At 38.8% G+C, this 22597-nt stretch overlaps 1 protein-coding gene across 2 annotated transcripts in view; it reads right to left on the minus strand.

Annotated features, from left to right (window-relative positions):
* Positions 1-22597, minus strand: part of PRIM2 (DNA primase subunit 2) — a 324570-nt gene that overhangs the window by 34102 nt on the left and 267871 nt on the right. For both annotated transcript variants that reach the window (XM_030928221.1, XM_030928220.1), the window contains exons 11-12: positions 19321-19447; positions 12797-12879 (exon numbers count right to left, since the gene is read on the minus strand). In XM_030928221.1, coding sequence (XP_030784081.1) covers positions 12797-12879; positions 19321-19447 — 210 coding nt within the window. The remainder of the gene's footprint in view (positions 1-12796; positions 12880-19320; positions 19448-22597) is intronic.

Raw genomic sequence — 22597 nt, forward strand, 5'->3', positions numbered from 1 at the left:
TTCCAGAGCATTTTGCGTTTCTAAAAGTGTATCCAAAGTTTCCTGAATTTTGTATTGCTTTTTCTTTTAGCTATCTATTTCATTGAATATTTCTCCCTTCACTCCCTGTATCATTTTTTCAATTTCCTTGTGTTGGGCTTTGCCTTTCCCTGGTTCTTCCTGATTAGCTTAATAACTAACCTACTGAATTCTTTTTTAGTTAAATCAGGGATTTCTTCTTGGTTTGGATCTATTGCCGGTGAACTAATGTGATTTTTGGTGGGTGTTGATGAGCCTTGTTTTGCCATATTACCAGGGTTGGTTTTCTAGTCCCATCCTATTTGGGTAGGCTCTGTGAGAAGGAAGGTCGAGGGCTGAATGCTGTTGTTCAGATTTCTAGGCGCACAGGGTGTTTCCTTCATGTAGTACTCTCCCCTTGTCCTGTGGTTGTGGCTTTCTGTGAGCCAAACCGCAACGATTGTTGTCTCTCTTCTGGGTTTAACCATCCAGTGAGTCTACCTGGCACCATGCTAGTATTGGGGGTTTCTGCACAGTCCTGTGATGTGAACCGTCTATGGGTCTCTCAGCCACGGATACCAGTGCCTGTTCCATTTGAGGTGGCGGAAGGTGCAATGAACTCCATGAGGGTTCTCAGTTTTGGTGATTTAATGCTCTATTTTTGTGCTGGTTGGCCTCTTGCCAAGAGGTGGCGCTTTCCAGAGAGCATCAGCTGTAGTAGTGCAGAGAGGGACCAGCAGTGGGCGAGGCCCTAGAATTCCCAAGATTATGTCCTTTGTCTTCTGCTACCTGGCTGGGTAGGGAAGGACTGGGGCGGGGGGGGGGAGGGGGCGGCTAGGCATGTCCAAGCTCAGACTCTTCTTGGGTGGGTCTTGCTGCGGCTGCTGTGGGGGATGGGGTGAGATTCCCAGGTCACTGGAGTTGGAGGATTATGGCTGCCTCTACTGAGTCATGCAGGTTGTCAAGGAAGTGGGGGAAAGCCAGCAGCCACAGGCCTCACCCAGCTCCCATGCAAACTGCAGGGCTGGTCTCACTCCCACCATGCCCCCCAACAACAGCCCCAGATCTGTTTCCAGGCAGAGGGCGGGCTTGAAAACTTGCCCAAAGCTTTCACCTCCCAGAGTATTTGGGGTATCTCCCAGGTCCTGCAGGAGCAGTCAGCTTCCTTCAGAGAGTCTGAGGGTCCTCTCAGGATTGCTGGTTTGTTCCCGCAGTCGATCTGGAGCTAAAATTCACAATGCAAGCCTCCACATGCTGCTCTGTCCGGAGCTGCAATCTAGTCCTGCTGCCCATCCACCATGATTCCTCTTTATACACTATCTACAGATTCAGTGTAATCCCTATCAAAGTTCTAATGGCTGTTTTTGCAGAAATAAAAAAGTTGATCCTCAAATTCAAATGGAATTGCAAGGAGCTCCACATAGCCAAAATAATATTGAAAAAGAACAAAATTGGAAGATTCATGCTTCCTGATTTCAAAACTCAATACAAGGTACAGAAATCAAAACAGCATGGTACTGGCTGGCCTAAGGACAGACAGATAGACCAGTACAGTAGAAATTGATATTCCAGAAATCATCCCATACATCTATGTCCAATTGAGTTTTGACAAGGGTGCAAGACCATCAATGGGGAAATTGTTTCTTCAAGAAATAGTGTTAGAAAACTGGATATTCACAAGCAAAAGAATGAAGATAAACCCCTACATCATACCATCTACAAAAATTAACTCAAAAGGAATCAATGACCTAAATATAAAAGCTAGAGCTATAAAACTTTTATACAAAGCCATAGATGTCAATATTCACAACCTTGAAGTTGACTATAGATAATTATGACACTAAAAGCACAAGTAACAAAAGAAAACAAACTTCATCAAAATTAAAATCTTTTGTCCACCAATAGACATTAAGAAGCTGTTGACAAGAAAACCTACAGATTAGGAGAACATATTTGCAAATCATATATCTATCTGATAAAAGTCTTATATCCAAAATATATCAAGAACTCTTAAACAAAAAGACAACGCAATTCAAAAATAGACAAAGGAATTGGATAGACATTTCTTCAAAGAACATATACAAATGGCCAAAAAGCATATAAAAAGATGCTCAACATCATTAGTCATTAGAAAAATGCAAATCAAAACCACAAGGAGATATCACTTCATACTTAAAAGGATGGTGTTATGAAATGAATTGTGTCCCTCAAATAAAGACATGTTGAAGTCCTAACTCCAACTACCTAAAAATGTGATCTTATTTGGAAATAGGGTATTTACAGAGGTAATCAAAATAAGGTCATTAAGGTAAGCCTTAATCCAATATTACCGGTATCCTCCTAAAAACAGGAAACTAGACAAAGACAGAATGCACAGAGGAAAGATGGTGAGAAGACATAAACGGAGGATGCCATGTGAAAATAAAGATAGAGATTGGAGTGATGCATCTACAAGTCAAAGACTGCCAACAAACCACCAGAAGCTGAGAAAAAGGCCTGGAACAGATTCTCCCTCACAGCTCTCAGAAGGGGCTAACCCTGCCAACACCTTAACTGCTGGCTTCCAAAACTGTGAGATACAGTTTTAAAGTCACCCACTTGGTGGAAACAACCCAGTGTCCATCAAAGGATGAATGGATAAACAAAATGTGGTTCAGACATATAATGGAGTATTATTCAGCCATTAAAAAGAGCAAAACACAAATGAACCTTGTAAACATGCTATATGAAGTAGGCCAGACAGTGTATGATGCTATTTTGTGAAATATTCAGAATAGGTAAATCCATAGAGATAGAAAGCAGATTACTGGTTTCTCGGGGTGGCAGGAGGTGATTGTTTAATAGGTATGAGGTTTTCTTTGGGGGTGATGAAAAGGTTTGGAACTTGATAAAAATAGTAGTTGTAAAATATTGTGAATGTACTAAACGCACTGAATTGTACACTTTAAAATACTTATTTGTATGTTATGTGACTTTCACCTCAATAAAAAAAGCAACCAGATCTTTTGAAAATATGTTACCATATATAATTTACATTTTGTGAATTATTCTCATCTTTATTTCACATTTGTCAGTGTTTCGAAAATGCATTATACATTTTCTTAAGTTTAGGTACATAAGAATTACCATTCACTTCACAGTGATGGCTTTCCATGAAAGAGGAAACCAAAAAGAATTTCAGCTGAATTTAAAATAGAAAAATACTACAGAGAATCAGAACAATGTCTTGTAAGAAACTTCAGCTTCAGTGTCAGGCATAGGTGTGAATTCTGGCCTTATCATATATTAGTTCTATGGTTCTGAGCAGTTTCTTGCCTTCTCCAAACCTCAGCTTTCTCATCTATAAAATAGGGATAATGTAGTGGTGGGAATCAAACGAGATACAGTTTATTTGTGTAAAGTCTCCATCACAATGCTTGGCACAAGCAGGCCAAAAATAAAACAAACTACCATGACTTCAAATTGTTCTATTTCCAGAGACAGATCCAGCACACATAAGAAAGAAAAACTATTAAGGAGTAATAGCATTCAGAGATTACAATAAAAGATGTTAACTTCATTGTGGTATATATTACAATGAACTACCACCTTTAGATTAGTCTATAGGCAGCGATTATTATTTATTTATTAAGCTCTGTGAGAATTAAATATATGGCCATAAGTGATTTAGTATAACAAAAAGACAATTTTCCTATAAACTTTATGTATTGTTTATTTATTTTTGGAGAGACGGAGTCTTGCTCTGTCTTCCAGGATGGAGTATAGTGGCACAATTATAGCTTACTGTAACTATTACTAGGCTCAAGTGATCTTCCTGCTTCAGCCTCCCAGATAGCTAGAACTACAGGTGTGCACCACCACAACCGTTATTTTTATTATTTTTTTAAAGGCAGGGTCTCCCTATGTTGCCTAGGGTGGTCTCCAACTCCTGGCTTCAAGCAATCCTCTCACCTCAGCCTTCCAAAGTGCTGAGATTACAGGCGTGAGCCACTGTGGCCAGCCCCAATTTTTCTATTAAAATAGGACATAGCACACTGTTATAAGTCTATGAAACAAAGTACAATTTGAAAATTTCATGTGCATCTTTCCACAACAGAAAATAACTTTTTCAGAGAAACAAACCATTTAAGACCAATGAGATATTTTACTGTCGATATTTTGAACACATATTCTTAATTGTTTTTTTTTTTTTTTTTTTTTGAGACAGGGTCTCACTCTGTGGCCCAGGCTGGAGTGCACTGGCGCAATCATGGCTCACTCAATCCCTTGAGCTCAAGCAATCCAGCAATGCTCCCACCTCAGCCTCCTGCACAGCTGACACTACAGGTGCATGCCTCCATGCCTGGCTAATCTTTGTATTTTTTTTGTAAAGACTGGGTTTTGCCATGTTACCCAGGCTGGTCTCGAACTCCTGGGCTCAAGCAATCCATAGGCCTTGGCTTCCCAAAGTGCTGGGATTCAGGCGTGAGCCACTGCGCCCAGTTCTAAAATTTCTGTATCTCAAAATATATATATTTCTATCATAAAATTGCAGGTTTTTAAAGGAAAAGCTGAAGTGGAAAATAAAAACTAAAAAAAAAAAAGTGTTTTTAGAATAATTAGAAACTTCAGACATCTAACTTAGGCAGAAACTATTGATAGACAGATACGATACTAAAACTAACAACACATTGAAAGGATTTTTAACTCACTGCCAATTTTGAAAGGAAATTAATGAAAGTAGTGAGATTAAAATGTACAACAATATTTTAAGGAGAAAAAGCTGAGGTACCAGTAAGAAATGACCAATATAGATTGCATATCTATATATTATTCATTGGTCATCAGCTATGTATTCCTAAGAAATAATTTTCCAGTAGTCTTAAATTTCTGAACATTTTGCAAATAGAGGCAACAATGGCTTTTACTCCAGACCACTTTTTCAAGGATGTTCATGTAACGCAGTGGTCTCCAACCTTTTTGGAACCAGGGACCAGTTTCATGGAAGACAATTTTTCCACGGGCCAGGGTGGGGAGGTGGTTTCAGGATGAAACTGTTCCACCTCAGATCATCAGACATTAGTTCGATTCTCATAAGGAGCACACAACCTAGTTCCCTCGCATGCACAGTTCACAAAAGGGTTCGGGCTCCTATGAGAATCTAACACGGCCACTGATCTGACAGGAGGTGGAGCTCAGGCAGTAATGCTTGCTAGCCCTGGCTCACCCCTCCTGCTGTTCCTAACAGGCCATGGACCAGTACCAGTCCATGGCCCAGGGGTTGGGGACCTCTGATATAATGAACACCCCTGGAAGACAATAGTGCCTTCCACTGGATTAAAGAGGAGACATATGGCAGGAGAATTGCTTGAACCCAGGAGGTGGAGGTTGCAGTGAGCAGAGATCACGCCATTGCACTCCAGCCTGGGCAACAAGAATGAAACTCTTTCTCAACAAATTAATTAATTAAAAATCAATAATAAAGAGTAGACATACTTACTATCCGTAATAAAAGGTTCCGATTCCCTAAACTCAGGGGTTCTCTCCTCTAACACAAGCCACTGCATGTGCAGGTAGTACCTGGCCTTCATGTTGCTCCGTGGGAAGTAGGGTTCAAGGAATGAATGCAAGAAAAGGCTGACATACTGCTATTGCTGGAATTGGCATGTCTTCTGCCAGAATCCATAAAAGTGTGGCAGCTAAGTTCTTACCTTGCAAGTAGGGTAAAATCTCAGATCCTTCACAGTCCCTAACATGGACCAGATACTGTGCTAGGTACTGGGAGCTCAGAGGGATAAGGGTTAGAATTTCATACCCAAAAACCTTGCAGTCATCCAGTACTACTACTATTACTACCTATCCATTAGGCACACGACAATTTAACTTCAACTTCATTAATAACATTAAACTTTCTTTCCAACCTTTAATCAAAGTAATGCATGTAAGGAAAAAAAAACTGAAGTGCATTACGGCTTATTATTAAAATCAACAGTTCTCATATCACATTTCTTCCCACTGTTTGCTTAGTTCCCAAGAGGCAATTACTTTAACCATTTCCATTTTTTATTACATAGGATGTTGTCTATGTCACTCTAAATTATATGTTTATACTTTGAGTTCCTGATATAAACTTAATCTACTGCATTTTTATTAGGAAAAGTAAACATTTTGGCTCATTATGCTACTTACCATCTACCCTTTTCTTTTCCCCCCATTTAAAAAAAAAAAAAGTGGTTCACATCTGTAATCCCAGCACTTTGGGATGCCAAGGCAACAGGACTGCTTGAGCCATGAGTTCAAGACCAGCCTAGGCAACATAGCAAGATCTCTATCTCTACAAAAAAGTAAAAAATGAGCTGGGCATGGTGATGTGCACCTGTAACCCCAGCTACTTATGAGACTGAGGCAAGAGGATCACTTAGGCCCAGGAGTTCAAGGTTCCAATGAGATTTGATCACACTACTGCACGCCAGCCTGTGTGACAGAGCAAGACCCAATTAAAAAAGAAAGAAAGAAAGAAAGAAAGAAAAAAGAAACAAAAAAAGAAAAAAATTAAGGTATAATTTCCATACAGTAAAATATATCCCCTTTTTACTCAGGGACTAAGATTTTTCCTAAAAAAGTAAAGAAAGTTTTTAAATAAAATATATTTCCTTTTATCATAGTTCTGTAAAATTTGACAAATTCAGTTTTGATATTTGCAATCAAGACAGATCATTCCCATTACCCAAAAATATTTCCCCTGTCCTTTATAACTAACACCTCTCCTGCTCCCAGCAATCACTCTGTACCTATAGATTTGTCATACAAATGGAATTAGACACTATAGTGCTTTTGAGTCTGACTTCTTTCATCTGGTATAATGCATTTGAGAACCTTACATGTCAATGGGTGTATCAGTAATTTGTTCCTTTCTATTGCCAACTAATATTCCATTGTATGACTATACCACAATTTGTTTATTCAATCACACACTGAAGAACATCTGGGTTGTTTCTAGTTTTTGGCAATTATGAATAATGCCTACACTATAAACACTTAGGAATAGATTTTTATGTGGACTTACACTTTTATTTCAATTCTATAAATACTAGTTACAGGTATCACTGTGTCACATAGCATGTGTAAGCTTCACTTTATAAGAAATTACCACACTCCTTTTCAAAGTGGCTCTTCCACTTGCATTTCCTCCAGTATTGTATGAGACTTTCAGTTGCTCTGCATCCTCACCACCACTTAGTATTGCTAGATTTTTTTAAATTGGACCAATTCTATTTGACATATCATGGTATTCATTGTAATTTTAAATTTCATTTCACTAATGAGCTATTTACTTTTTCATGTGCTTATATTTACCATTCATACTTTTTCTTTGGTGAATTGTCTACTCCCATTTAAAAAACTGTTTTCTAATTACTGAGTTTTGAGAGTTCTTTATATTCTTTGGATTCACATCTTTTATGAAATATATGATTTGCAAATATTTTCTTCCAGTCTGTGGCTTATCTTGCTCTCTTAAAGCTGTTTTTTGCAGAGCAAAATTTTTAATTTTGGTAAAGTCTAATTTATCACTATTTTCTTTCAGGGAACACACCAAACCCAAGGTCGTGCAGATATTCTGTTTTCTTCTATAAGTTTAACATTTTACAGTTACTTAGTTCTATAATCCATTTTTATAATTTTTATATAAGCTGGGAGGTATATGTCTAGACTTTTTGCATTTGGATATCCAATTGTTCTAGATCTACTTGTTCTAGAACTCTAGAGTTGTTCTGGAACTCTGCATTACCATTTCTTTATTATATTGCCCTGGCACCTTTGTTTAAAAATCAGTTGCCCATATATATGTGGGTCTATTTCTGAACTCTATTCTGTCCAATTAATCTGTCTTCATCATTTCCCTAATATCACACCAACTAAATTACAATGGTTTTCAGTAAGTCTTGAAATCAAGAAACATGTGTCTCCACTTTGTTTTTCATTTTCATCAGTCTTTCACATAAAGATCTTATGTATATTTTGGATTTCTGGTACTACTGTATATAGTATTAGGTTGCTAAAAAAGTATTTGCGGTAAAAGCCACAATTATGTTTGCAGCAACCTAATGCTTTCTGAAATGTTTAATTTCCAATTGTTCACTGTAAGAAATAGAATTGATTTTTGTATATTGAGTTAGTATCCCGCCACCTACTAGTTACAGTAGCATCTTGCTAGGTTCTTTGAGATTTTTTTTTACACTGATAATCACTTTGAGAATAGAAAAAGGTTTTCTTTCCTCCTTTCTAATCTTTTGTTTGTTTTTCTTGCTTTATTGCTCTGCTTTAAATCCTGCTTTATAGGATTTCACATTATTTACATTTGTAATGGATTTTGAAGATCTAGACTATGATCTACCTGGGTTACTATTTCATGTCTCCTGTTGCTGGGTAACATGTTCTACAGATGTTAACTAGGTAAAGTTGGTTGACAGGTAACATTGGTTGACAGTATTATTCAAGGCTTCTGTATCTTTCCTGACTTTCTGCCTGCTTATTCTGTTAATTATTAAGAGGAGTGCTGAAGTCTTCAAATATAACTGTGGATTTGTCTAGTTCTCTTTTCAATTCTCTGTTATTAATTCATGTATTTTGAAGCTATGTTGGGGCATAAATATTTACAATTTTTATATCGTGTTGGTGAATTGACTGCTGTGTATTTCTCTTTTCGGGGAGGAGAGGGGAATAAATGCAGGGGTAACCATTTTCTTTGGCCATATTCTGTTTAATTGCTGTTTCTTAAGCTGGATACCAAGCTCATTAATTTTCAGTGATTTTGTAACACTATTAAGGTTAATTAAAAAGGAAAATGAAATGTGATCCTACAAGGATGCTTTGTAAAAAAAAAAAAAAATCAGCAATGCCAGCTGAGTCACAATGATCCCTTTTCTGATCACCAACATTTTGATTACTTAAAACATCTATTTCTTGGCCAGGTGTGGTGGCTCACACCTGTAATCCCGGTGCTTTGGGAGGCCGAGGCAGGGAGATCACCCAAGTGAAACCTCATCCCTACAAAAATACAAAAATTAGCTGGGCATGGTGGAGGGTGCCTGTAATCCTAGCTACTCAGGACGCTGAGGCGGGAGAGTCGCGTGAACTAGTGGTTGCAGTGAGCCGAGATCGCACCATTGCACTCCAGCCTGGAAGACAGAGTGAGACTCTCCCTCAAAAAAAAAAAATCTGTTTCCTATAGTTGAAAGTATATTTTTCAAGTAGTTTTCTCTGAGATAAAAATAACCACAATGAGTTCTACCTTACATACATTTTAATGATGTTTTTCTTAACTCTCATTCAATATTTTCACGTACACTTGGAGTTTTCAAGATCTAATCTGCACTTAGGCCAACCTGCAAAATTCAACCTTATCAAAATGTTTTACATGGATTTTTCATCCATTAACTCTCTGCCCTTTAGAATACAGTCCACCAGCTGCTTCACTTTAGTGAGATCCACTCAATAAAGACATCAAATAAAAGCAAAATATTATTTACAGCTTGCCCGCATGCACTATACATCTGTGTTCATCTCAGATAAAAGTTACAATGCAGGTCTAAAGGGTAATGTGAAAATTACTAACCAGCATCAGCTAAGTAAGGGGTATACTTATGGATCAAGGGCAAATGGAGAAATACAGTAGAGTCAAAAGCAAAGAATATACAAACATGGTCATTACTACTAACTATAAACATTAGTTTTCTTGAGATAATGTTAATAAATTAAGATATTTTTTTAAAGGAGATTCTTTATGACTGCTAAAAAACATCTCTAATTTCTTCTAGATTCCCTATCACATTTGTTGGTGGTAGTTTCTAACCTTTTCTATAACCAGAATATCATTCATAATCCCTTTACTCTCCAGCTGATGACCTTTATTTACAAGGAAGAGTAAGACCAGTTGCTACACTCCATCAACTTCCCTTTGCTGTGTCTTAACTATTTTCTCTATATTCTCACACTGCTGAGGGGTATGCCTTTCTCTGTCACCATCCTTTGGTTCCAGTACATATCGTCCTTCCTCCAGTAAGTTACTTTTTCACTTGTGTCTTTTATTTGTCTCTCTCTGCATACTACCATGCACACTCTAGGATCCACCTCATACCTAAATATGCCCATTCACTCTTCCAACATTTTAAAAGCACCTAACAAGTGTAACTCATTGGATTACTATGAGACAGAAAGTTAAGTAAAAATCCAGTCCTCCTTTCAGGAAACTCACAAACTATTGGAAAAGATGAACAGGTAAACAAATAATTACAATCAAGTGTAACAAATGTTAAGAGCAAAGGCATGTACAATACAGTCATAGTATAAAGGAAAGAGAGCTTAATTCTGCTTGGTTAGAGAGAGATTTTCTTTCTTTCATATCTTCATCAAGCCCACCCTCTCTGACAGTTCTTTTCTTCTCCTCTTCCTACAGATAGGCTCAGGTCTTAAACCCAGAAATGAACCATCCTATGATGCTTAAGCGAATACCACTCTAGCATCCCCTTTACTGGCACTGTTTTTTTTTTCTTGAGACAGGTTCTCACTCCATTGTCAATGCTGGAGTGCAGTGGGACGATCACGGCTCCCTGTAGCCTCAACTTCTTGGGCTCAGGTGATTCTTCCACCCCAGCCTCCTGAGTAGCTGAGGCTACAGTTGCATGCCACCACACTCTGCTAATTTTTTGTATTTTTTGTAGAGACAGGTTTTTGCAATGTTACCTACACTGGTCTTGAATGTCTAGGCTCAGCAATCTGCCTGCCTCAGCCTCCCTAAGTGCTAGCATTACAGGTACGAGCGCCTGCACCTGGCCTGACACATTTTTTGAAAAGGTTATTTACTGTCTTTCTTTCATTAATTTTTTAAGTATAATCTTGTTTTTGGTTTCCACCATTTTACTGACACCTCACCAAAGTCAAAGTCAAAGAATCCTCTCAGCATATCCAACCACCTTTTCTCAGTTCTCTTCATGAAAAAAATCTCTGCTACAAGGGACTCTGTGGAACTTATTCTCTTCTCAAAGTTTTCTCCTTGACTTCTGTGATACTTCACTTCCCTAATGTATTTTCTCCCTCTCTCCCCCTTTCTATTCAGTCTTCATTGATCCCACCTCCTTTTAATGCTTGACAGAGAGAAGGACTGGCCAAGATGACATTTTGAAACACAGCTTTTGACTCCCTACCTCTTCTCTCCCCCAGCAAACTCATGATAATAAGCTCTAAAGTAGAGTGGAGTTCAGGAAAAAAAAAAAAAAAAATTAAGCGTCAGAAAGCCTGGCTTCAATTTTTGGTTCTACCACTGACTTCCTACCTATGCATCATGACATGTCACATCCTAGGACTCCATAAAAGAGAATGGCTTTCTCCCTATGCTACAATTCTAACTGAAAAGACCACCAGATTTCTAGTCCTAAATTCCCTAATGCCCCAAACCCACATTAATGCCATTTAAATGCAGACATAATATATTAACATAGAAATGTTAAGAACTTGTATTGTTTTCAAAAAGGTGATTATTTACGATTGCTTAAAAAAAAAAGCCACTAATTCTTTATTTCCAGATTCCCTATCAAATTTGTTAGCAGCAGTTTTTAACCACCAAAATTAAGTCACTCAAACCAAAACCAACTATACTTCCTTTAAGTTACCTATTAGTGTTTATGTATTGGTTATCCTAAGCTTGAAATCCTAATACTCTTACAGTCTTTCATTTGTGCATTCTCTCTCCCTAATTCCCAACCTTAGTGCAAGGCCTAATTCAAAGGGCATCTCTTCCATAAAGGGTTCCTGGACCTCTTCAGCTGGTTATAATCTTTCCCTCATCAGAAGACCAAAGACAGTCTATATGTACCTCTCATGACACTTGGTGTTTATGGTGTTTTTTTTTTCAAACACTGGTTTTGTGGGAGCAGGATTTACATCTGATTCTTCCTTGCATACCCCACGGCACCTTGAACACTGCTTTGCTTGAAGTACTAAAAAACTATGCAAGGTTTGGTATCTGAACTTTGGACACAGAAGAAGCAGTAAAGTTGTCTAGAGTAATGATTTTCTTTAAATAAAAATAACAATTTAAAGATGTATGACGATTTAGATGTTCTAACTCTAAAATATATAATGTTCTTCTTAAGCTAAGGAAGCAGAAGCTCTTCCCCAATTCCTTCAAAATTCCAGTAAACTTGAAAGCACACTACAGAAAACAGTCTTTGCTATGTCACAATGTTAATTTTTTTAAGGTAGACTGACTAAAATGTAGTCTTTGACATTTGGTTTTACATATTTGAGCATTTCCATTGTTCATAAGACAAAGTATTTTGACAAACGATTAGGTCTACCATCAGAAGTGTAGATGACACACAGCAGTAACTAATGCCTATCCGAACTTTCAGCCAGTACGTACTACATTATCATCTGCTCAGAAAGCAATTTCCCAAAATGAAATATGCTGTCATTAATTTTCAGCTTCATTAATAAGCTCCATGCATTGCTCAAAAATTTTATTTTTAAAGATGTAGTCCTCAGTTGAGACAGTAAAACAAATTGAGGCGGGGGGGATGGTTTCCAGCTTCCTTTATGATTAGGAAAAATAAAAATGCAGCTTAGCAGACAGAAGAACTAGAATTTCCAAAGAGTCCAAACCAGGTAAGTCAAGGTTTTAACTTAATTCGTCTTGAAGACAAGATGTCTGGTATGAGGCCTGACAAGTAGTACACAGCATCACTGCAAGAACATTAAATAAAACCAAGAGATCTGTCTGAGGCCTCATTACTGCAGATGCAGAGAGAAGAATATGACCTACCTGGCTTATCCCTCCAGGAGAGATCTTGTATGACTGCAACTTTTGCTTCAGCAGCTCTGGATCACTGTGACGGAATGGGCACCCTGACAACAGAAAATAAGCCAGCACACAAACAAGGTTATTTACCCACAACTTAGTACAATACCACACTCGAGAGACCATCTAAGCTCCCCTTAATTGTCTAACAGCTTATTAATAAAAAAGGTAATTGCCCATGGGTGCAACTGCTTTCCTCTTTTTATCTAAATGATTACTTAGCTGTATGGTTATCAGGGCACTCCAGGCTCAAGAGTTACATAAAACATTGCAGCATTCTCAGGCTAAGATGTCCATTCAACAGGAAGAGGAGAAACAACTTTAATTACACTCCTTGCTAACAAGCACAAATAATCAAAAAATAGCTGCATAATAAAATTTTAAAACTTTATACAATCTTCTTATATTCTACTCTAAAAATTATGTAAAAGGCATATGAGAGAAGGTAATGTAAACAAAATGAAAAACATGCAAACTCTGAGAAAGAAAAAAATTCAACATAATTTTCAAATGTAAATTATATGCCTATTTCCTAAAGCATAGAATCTATAAAAATGTAAAAGAATCATGGATGGAAATCAGATGAAAAAATAAACTATTTCATAGAAAAACAACTTATAGTGGATACATGTAATCTCTATATTATTTCATGAAAAATAAAGATAGACCACTAGAAATATTCACATAAATAAGAATACAGAAGAATTTGAAATATAAAAGTTGTTTTAGGACAAAATCTAGAAATTTTTAGATACTTTAATAAGAAACTGCAATGGTAAGTCAAAATACTTATTAAAAATTTAATACAGAAAAGTCTTTTTTTTTTTCAGTCATACAGATGATAGATCTGTAAGTTAATTAGAAATAATTGTGCATTTTTCACGAATTAGAAAATCTAGAGGAAATGACTAAGTTCCAGGAAACATACAACCTTCGGAGACTGAAGCAGGAAGAAAGTGAAAATCTGAACAGACCAATAATGAGGTCTGAAACTGAATCAGGAATAAAAAACCTATAAACCAGAAACAGCCCTGGACCAGGTAGATTCACAGCCAAATTCTACTACGTGTACAAAGAAGAATTGGTACCAATCCTACTAAAATTATTCCAAAAACTGAGGAGGGGGGACTCCCCCACATTAACTCAATTTATGAAGCCAGCATCACCCTGATACCAAAATCTGGCTGAGACACAATGAAAAAAAGAAAACTTCTGGCCAATATCTCTGATGACCATAGAATCAAAAATTCTCAACAAAATACTAGCAAACTGAATCCAGCAGCACATCAAAAAGCTAATTCACCATGATCAAATAGGCTTTATTTCTGGGATGCGAGTGTGACTCAACATATGCAAATCAATAAAAGTGATTCACCACATACACAGAATTAAAAACAAAAACTGTATTTTCTCAATAGAATGGAAAAGCTTTCAATAAAATCCAATATCCCAGCCAGGTGCGGTGGCTCACGCCTGTAATCCCAGCACTTTGGAAGGCCGAGGTGGGCGGATCACAAGGTCAGGAAATCGAGACCATCCTGGCTAACATGGTGAAACCCTGTCTCTACTAAAAATATAAAAAATTAACTGGGCGTGGCAGCAGACCCCTGTAGTCCCAGCTACTTGGGAGGCTGAGGCAGGAGAATCACTTGAACCCGGGAGGCAGAGCTTGCAGTGAGCCGAGGTTGTGCCACTGCACTCCAGCCTGGGCGACAGAGCGAGACTCTGTCTCAAAAAAAAATAAATAAATACAAAATAAAACATCCAATATCCCTTCATGATAAAAACCCTCAAAAAACTAGACACCAAAGGAATATACCTCAAAATAATAAGAACTATCTAAGAGAAACCCACAGCCAACATCACTACCGAATGTGCCAAAGCTCAAACCATTCCCCTTGAGAATGGGAACAAGACAAGGATGCCCACTCTCACCACTCTTACTCAAAATACTACTGGGAGTCCTACCCAGAGCAATCAGGCAAAAGAAAGAAATAAAAGACATCCAAATAGGAAAAGAAGTCAAACTACCTTTGTTTACTGATGATATGATTCTATACCTAGAAAACCCTAAAGAATGCACCAAAAGGCTCCTAGAATTAATAAATGACTTCAGCAAAGTTTCAGGATACAAAATTAATATACAAAAATCAGTAGCATTTCTTTTTTTTTTTGAGACAATCTCACTCCGTCACGCGGTACAGTGGTGCCATCTCAGCTAAATGCAACCTCTTTTTCCTGAGTAGCTGGAATTACAGGCGCACGCCACCATGCCTGACTACTTTTTGTTTTACTTTTTAATTTTAGTAGAAATGAGGTTTCACCATGTTGGCCAGGCTGGTCTTGAACTCCTGACCTCAAGTGATCTACCTGTGTTGGCCTCCCAAAGTGCTAGGATTACAGGGATGATCCACCACATCCGGTCATAAAAATCAGTAGCATTTCTATATACCAACAATGTTCAAGCTGAGAGCCAAATCAAAAACACAATTCCGTTTACAGTAGCCACCAAAAAATAAATAAATAAAATATTTAGGAATACATCTAAGCGAGGAAGTGAAAGATCTCTACAAGGAGAACTACAAAACGCTGCTGAATGAAATCAGAGACAACACAAACAGAAAAACATTCCATGCTCATGGACTGGAAGAATCAGTATCATTAAAATGGCCATACCACCCTAAGTAATGTACAGATTCAATGCTATTCCTATCAAACTACCAATGTCATTTTTCATAGAATAAGAAAACAACTATTCTAAAATTCATATGGAACGAAAAAAGAGCCTAAATGACAAAAGCAATCCTAAGCAAAAGAAACAAAGCCAGAGGCATCAGGCCGAGTGCAGTGGCTCACGCCTGTAATCCCAGCACTTTGGGAGGCTGAGGCGGGCAGATCATGAGGTCAGGAGATCGAGACCACAGTGAAACCGCATCTCTACTAAAAATACAAAAAATTAGCCAGGCGTGGTGGAGGGCGCCTGTAGTCCCAGCTACACGGGAGGCTGAGGCAGGAGAGTGGCGTGAACCCGGGAGGCGGACCTTGCAGTGAGCCGAGATCGCGCCACTGCACTCCAGCCTGGGCGACAGAATGAGACTCTGTCTCAAAAAAGCCAGAAGTATCACTCTACCTAACTCCAAACTATACTATAAGGCTATTATAACCAAAACAGCATGGTACTGGTATGAAAACAGACACATAGACTAATGAACCAGAATAGAGAATCAGAAATAAGACAGCATACCTACAACTATCTGACCTTCAACAAAGTCAATAAAAATAGGCAATAGAGAAAGGACTCCCCATTCAATAAATGTGTTAGAATAACCAGCTAGCAGAGAGATGAAAATTCTAAGAATAAAAAAGAAATGCTAGCGATCAAAAACACTGTAACAGAAATGAAGAATGTCTTCAATGGGTTCATCAGTAGACTGGACATGACTGGGGAAAATCCTTGGATCTTGTGGATAGGACAAATAGAAACTTCTGAAACTAAAAAGCAAAGAGGAAAAAGACAAAAAAAAAAAAAAAAACACACACACAATACCCAAGAACTGTGGGACAACTATAAAAGGTAGAACGAATGTGTAACTGAAATCCCAAAAGGCGAAAAAAGAGAGAAAAGAACAGAAGCGGGGGCGGAGCAAGATGGCTGAATAGGAACAGCTCCAATCTCCAACTCCCAGTGCGAATGACACAGAAGACCGGTGATTTCTGCATTTTCAACTGAGGTACTGGGGTCATCTCACTAGGGAGTGCCGGACTATCGGTGCTGGTCAGCTGCTGCAGCCCGACCAGCGAGAGCTGAAGTAGGGCAAGGCATCGCCTCACCTGGGAAGCGCAAGGGGTAAGGGAATCCCTTTTCCTAGCCAGGGGAACTGAGACACACAACAACTGGAAAATCGGGTAAGTCCCACCCCAATACTGCGCTTTAAGCAAACGGGCACACCAGGAGATTATATCCTACACCTGGCCGGGAAGGTCCCACGGCCACAGAGCCTCCCTCATTGCTAGCACAGCAGTCCGCGATCTAACCTCAAGGCAGCAGCGAGGGTGGGGGAGGGGCGCCCGCCATTGCTGAGGCTTAAGTAGGTAAACAAAGCCGCTGGGAAGCTCGAACTGGGTGGAGCTCACAGCAGCTCAAGGAAACCTGCCTGTCTCTGTAGACTCCACCTCTGGGGACAGGGCACAGCTAAACAACAACAACAAAAAAAGCAGCAGAAACCTCTGCAGACACAAACAACTCTGTCTGACAGCTTTGAAGAGAGCAGTGGATATCCCGACACGGAGGGTGAGATCTGAGAAGGGACAGACTGCCTGCTCAAGTGGGTCCCTGACCCCTGAGTAGCCTAATTGGGAGACATCCCCCACTAGGGGCAGTCTGACACCCCACACCTCACAGGGTGGAGTGCACCCCTGAGAGGAAGCTTCCAAAGTAAGAATCAGAAAGGTACACTCGCTGTTCAGTAATATTCTATCTTCTGCAGCCTCTGCTGCTGATACCCAGGCAAACAGGGTCTGGAGTGGACCTCAAGCAATCTCCAGCAGACCTGCAGCTGAGGGTCCTGACTGTTAGAAGGAAAACTATCAAACAGGAAGGACACCTATACCAAAACCCCATCAGTACGTCACCATCATCAAGGACCAGAGGCAGATAAAACCACAAAGATGGGGAAAAAGCAGGGCAGAAAAGCTGGAAATTCAAAAAATAAGAGCGCATCTCCCCCTGCAAAGGAGCACAGCTCATCGCCAGCAACGGATCAAAGCTGGTCAGAGAATGACTTTGACGAGATGAGAGAAGAAGGCTTCAGTCCATCAAACTTCTCAGAGCTAAAGGAGGAATTACGTACCCAGCGCAAAGAAACGAAAAATCTTGAAAAAAGAGTGGAAGAATTGACAGCTAGAATAATTAATGCAGAGAAGGTCATAAACGAAATGACAGACATGAAAACCATGACACGAGAAATACGTGACAGATGCACAAGCTTCAGTAACCGACTCGATCAACTGAAAGAAAGAGTATCAGCGATTGAGGATCAAATGAATGAAACGAAACGAGAAGAGAAACCAAAAGAAAAAAGAAGAAAAAGAAATGAACAAAGCCTGCAAGAAGTATGGGATTATGTAAAAAGACCAAATCTACGTCTGATTGGGGTGCCTGAAAGTGAGGGGGAAAATGGAACCAACTTGGAAAACACTCTTCAGGATATCATCCAGGAGAACTTCCCCAACCTAGTAGGGCAGGCCAACATTCAAATTCAGAAAATACAGAGAACGCCACAAAGATACTCCTCGAGAAGAGCAACTCCAAGACACATAATTGCCAGATTCAAAAAAGTTGAAATGAAGGAAAAAATCTTAAGGGCAGCCAGAGAGAAAGGTCGGGTTACTCACAAAGGGAAGCCCATCAGACTAACAGCAGATCTCTTGGCAGAAACTCTACAAGCCAGAAGAGAGTGGGGGCCAATATTCAACGTTCTTAAAGAAAAGAATTTTAAACCCAGAATTTCATATCCAGCCAAACTAAGTTTCATAAGTGAAGGAGAAATAAAATCCTTTACAGATAAGCAAATGCTTAGAGATTTTGTCACCACCAGGCCTGCCTTACAAGAGACCCTGAAGGAAGCCCTAAACATGGAAAGGAACAACCAGTACCAGCCATCGCAAAAACATGCCAAAATGTAAAGACCATCGAGGCTAGGAAGAAACTGGATCAACTAACGAGCAAAATAACCAGTTAATATCATAATGGCAGGATCAAGTTCACACATAACAATATTAACCTTAAATGTTAATGGACTAAATGCTCCAATTAAAAGACACAGACTGGCAAACTGGATAAAGAGTCAAGACCCACCAGTCTGCTGTATTCAGGAGGCCCATCTCACATGCAGAGACATACATAGGCTCAAAATAAAGGAATGGAGGAAGATCTACCAAGCAAATGGAGAACAAAAAAAAGCAGGGGTTGCAATACTAGTCTCTGATAAAACAGACTTTAAACCAGCAAAGATCAAAAGAGACAAAGAAGGCCATTACATAATGGTAAAGGGATCAATTTAACAGGAAGAGCTAACTATCCTAAATATATATGCACCCAATACAGGAGCACCCAGATTCACAAAGCAAGTCCTTAGAGACTTACAAAGAGACTTAGACTCCCATACAATAATAATGGGAGACTTCAACACTCCACTGTCAACATTAGGCAGATCAACGAGACAGAAAGTTAACAAGGATATCCAGGAATTGAACTCATCTCTGCACCAAGCAGACCTAGAGCTGAATGAATTTCTCTTGCCTGACCTAATTCAGTAATAAGACAAATTGCTCTAAAAGTAATGGAGCTCTAGCTTGACAGTGATGACTGACATAAGCTACAAGCTAGCTCCTGACAGTAATGCAAAAAGCCACTACATTGTTTCAGGGTTTCCAACAGAGCTCTTGGATTTCTGTACTTGGTGAACATATCCAGTGGAGGCACTTACCATGATAATCCCCTTGGCTTGGTGGATTGGATAGAATAATCTTCAAGCAACTGAAAGGTGTATAGTCTGTCCTCTTGCCTTCCTTTCCAAAGCTATGACGGATGTTGTAAGAGTAACCTTTATCAAACTGATTGGGAGAAAATGGAAAAAGAGACAAAGTCAGCCAATGATTATACTAGTGAGATCAGCAAAGCAAGCTAAAATCAAAGAGTGCAAAGTGATATTTTCTAGAATAAATTCAGCATTCATGGGCAGATGTACATTCATGCCATATATATTATTTAGATCCTTTATGATACAAATAATTTATTTTTTAAGAAAAGGTACAAAACTTATAGAAAACAAATTTCTCAGGTAGAAGACAGCTAATGTTATCTATATGTTTAAAGATAAAGAAAATCTTTTCCTGAGAAGAATAATTGATTTGCCCTTCTTAGCTTGATTCCAAAGATTATACTAGAAGAAAACCAGTTTAGCCTCTTTTCTATCCACCTTCCCCTAATTCTCCCTGAGTTCCCATATCTACCCATTCTACTTCCTAAATGCCTATTAAAATAGTTAATCCTAGGCCAGGTGCAGTGGCTCATGCCTGTAATCCCAGCACTTTAGGAGGCTAAGACAAGAGGATTGCATGAGCCCAGGAGTTCAAGACCAGCCTGGGCAACATAGTGAGACCCCATCGCTACAAAAAAAATTAAAAATTAGCTGGATGTGGGGGCATGCACCTGTGGTCTCAGCTACTCAGGAGCCTGAGGGAGAATTATCGATTGGGCTGTAGGGTTGAGGCTGCAGTGAACCATGATTGTGCCACTGTACTTCAGCCTGGGCAACATAGTGAGATCCTGTCTCAAAATATCATCATCATCATCATCCTCATCATCATCCCTTCCTCTGGATTGCCACTATACAAAATAGTCAACAAATGCTTAATGAATGAAGTACTACAACTGCCTCCTACCCAGAATCCTTGCCTCCATGTTCATAAAACAAGCTAATGGGACAGAAGGGATGTTGAATTGGGTCAGACAGGAGAACAAAAGGAACCAGCATATAATGAAAAGTGAACAGGTGCCAGGCATTTTGCTAGGAGCTTTTACAAGTGTGATCCCATTTAATCATTTAGATCATCACAACTCCTCTATGATGCTGTACTTGAGAAAACCGAAGTTCAAAGAATGAAGCAATGTGATGTACAACAGTTATTAAATGGTAGACATGTACAGAAAAGTCTGATTCCAAAGCCCATGTTCTTTCCATAATACACTTTCTTAGTAATAAGAAATAAGATATTTAAAAATAGTAGCTTCCAGTTAAATCTTTTTAGGACATAACTTCTCTCAGACTCCATTTTAAATGTCACTTCGTTTTGAGGTCTAAAATCAGAAGTAATCTCTTCTTCCTACATATTTCAATAGCATTTTACCTATACTTATACCTATGCTTTTCTAGAAGATTTATCTTCATATTTGATTTTTATGGCACTTTACTTCTTTTACGACACATTATCATGCTACTTTCTATTAATCACATATTCACATAGATGATTAGTTCCTCCAGGACCATAAACTCTTTGAGGTAAGATCTGTCTATTGGATCTTTGCACCCACCTCAGTACCAGCATGCATGAAGGAAAAAATGTGAAGTACTCCTTTGTCTACTACAGCATTAGGAAGGCAATCATCCCATTATTCTGCTTCCATTAAATGTTTTCCAATGCCTGATGGTTGGTGACTTTTTAAATTTAATTTTTAATTTTTTTTTAGAGATAGAATATTGCTCTGTTGCCCTGACTGGAGTGCAATGCCATGATCATAGCTCACTGTAACCTCAAACTCCTGGGCTCAAGTGATCTTCCCAACTCAGCCTCCTGGGTGACTAGGACTATAGGTGTGTGTCACCAGACAGGGTCCTGCTATGTTGCCCAGGCTGGTCTCAAACTCCTGGCCTCAAGCAATCCTCCCACCTTGGCCTCCTAAAGCCCTGGGATTGCAGATGTGAGCCACTATGCCAGGCCCTTGGTTGATGATTTTCTAATTCCACTACTACGTGACACTCATCTGGCATAACAACCCATACCCCATTGGTCAACCAAAAGCAGACAATGGACCTTTGACAAGATATCTGGCAAGAGGTAATATTCAATACTGGTGGAATCTTGGACACAAATCTAACTTTCCTGGGAAAGAGGTAGGGGTTAGGGTAGGTGTCCCATGTTAAGTGGTCATTTGGGCAAAAACTACAGACCTAAAACCAAGTTTCTAAAATGTATGGCAAATGACTGATTTAGTAAAAAATTTATCTTCTACTCTGAAAAAAATACATGTTTGTTTAAAAGACAAACCTTGCCACTTTTATACTGGAGCACAATCTTAAACTACCACTCAGTGATCTCTCAAGGCTGTCACAAACAGAATGATCAGAAGCTGTGAGTGGCTGTGGAGCACGTCAAATGTTCCTACCTGATACTTTAAGCAACACTTGTTAAATAGTGAGAAGCCAGATTGCCCAAATAACAAGTCATTTTCAAAGGGCAAAATCTTCAAGGTTCTCAGTCTAATAATTAGAGTGAAAGAGCTTATAGTTTTTACTGCCATGATTCTTTAACTTATAAAATGGATACTCTAGAAAGCTTACAGAATGATTACTTGGCAATTTTTCATACATGAAATTACTAAGCATAACACCAAAAAGTGTCATGTAGATAGGAATAAAAAAACAGATTATTTTGAATTTATAAATAATTATACATATTGGCAATGAACTAAAACTTAAATACAAAAGGTGGGCAGGCCGTATTTTGGAAAGCAGGTAAATCTCCCGTTTTAAGTGACCGCAAGACACTTCAGAGTTGCCCTTTGCTTACTTTCTCTGGGCTCATACTAAGAGCAACACACATAGAGTAGGCTTTTTAAAGATCCCAGGCTTTGGGGGCAGAGAAACCTGGGAAAGGATCCCCGGCCTGTCCACTTATAAAGGGTGTTACTTCAATCCTCAATTTTCCTAATCTATAGGGACAGTAATATTAATGCATTAAATTGCTATGAAGATTAAATTAAATTAAAACATTAAGCAGAGTACCTGTCACATCCTTTATTCTCAATAAATATTAGCTGCTATTGGTGAGGGGGGAAAAGGAAAATATTTTGGTGTCCTAGTTTAAACACTGACTGTGCTACTGCAAAAGACTTCTACTTCAGTAGATATTAACTGAACCTTTACCTAAAGGTTTAGGGAGGATAAAAGACTCACTGAACTATTCAATTACATTTCTAGTCAT

The sequence above is a fragment of the Rhinopithecus roxellana genome, chromosome 4, assembly GCF_007565055.1.
Source record: "Rhinopithecus roxellana isolate Shanxi Qingling chromosome 4, ASM756505v1, whole genome shotgun sequence".
Lineage (NCBI taxonomy): Eukaryota > Metazoa > Chordata > Mammalia > Primates > Cercopithecidae > Rhinopithecus > Rhinopithecus roxellana.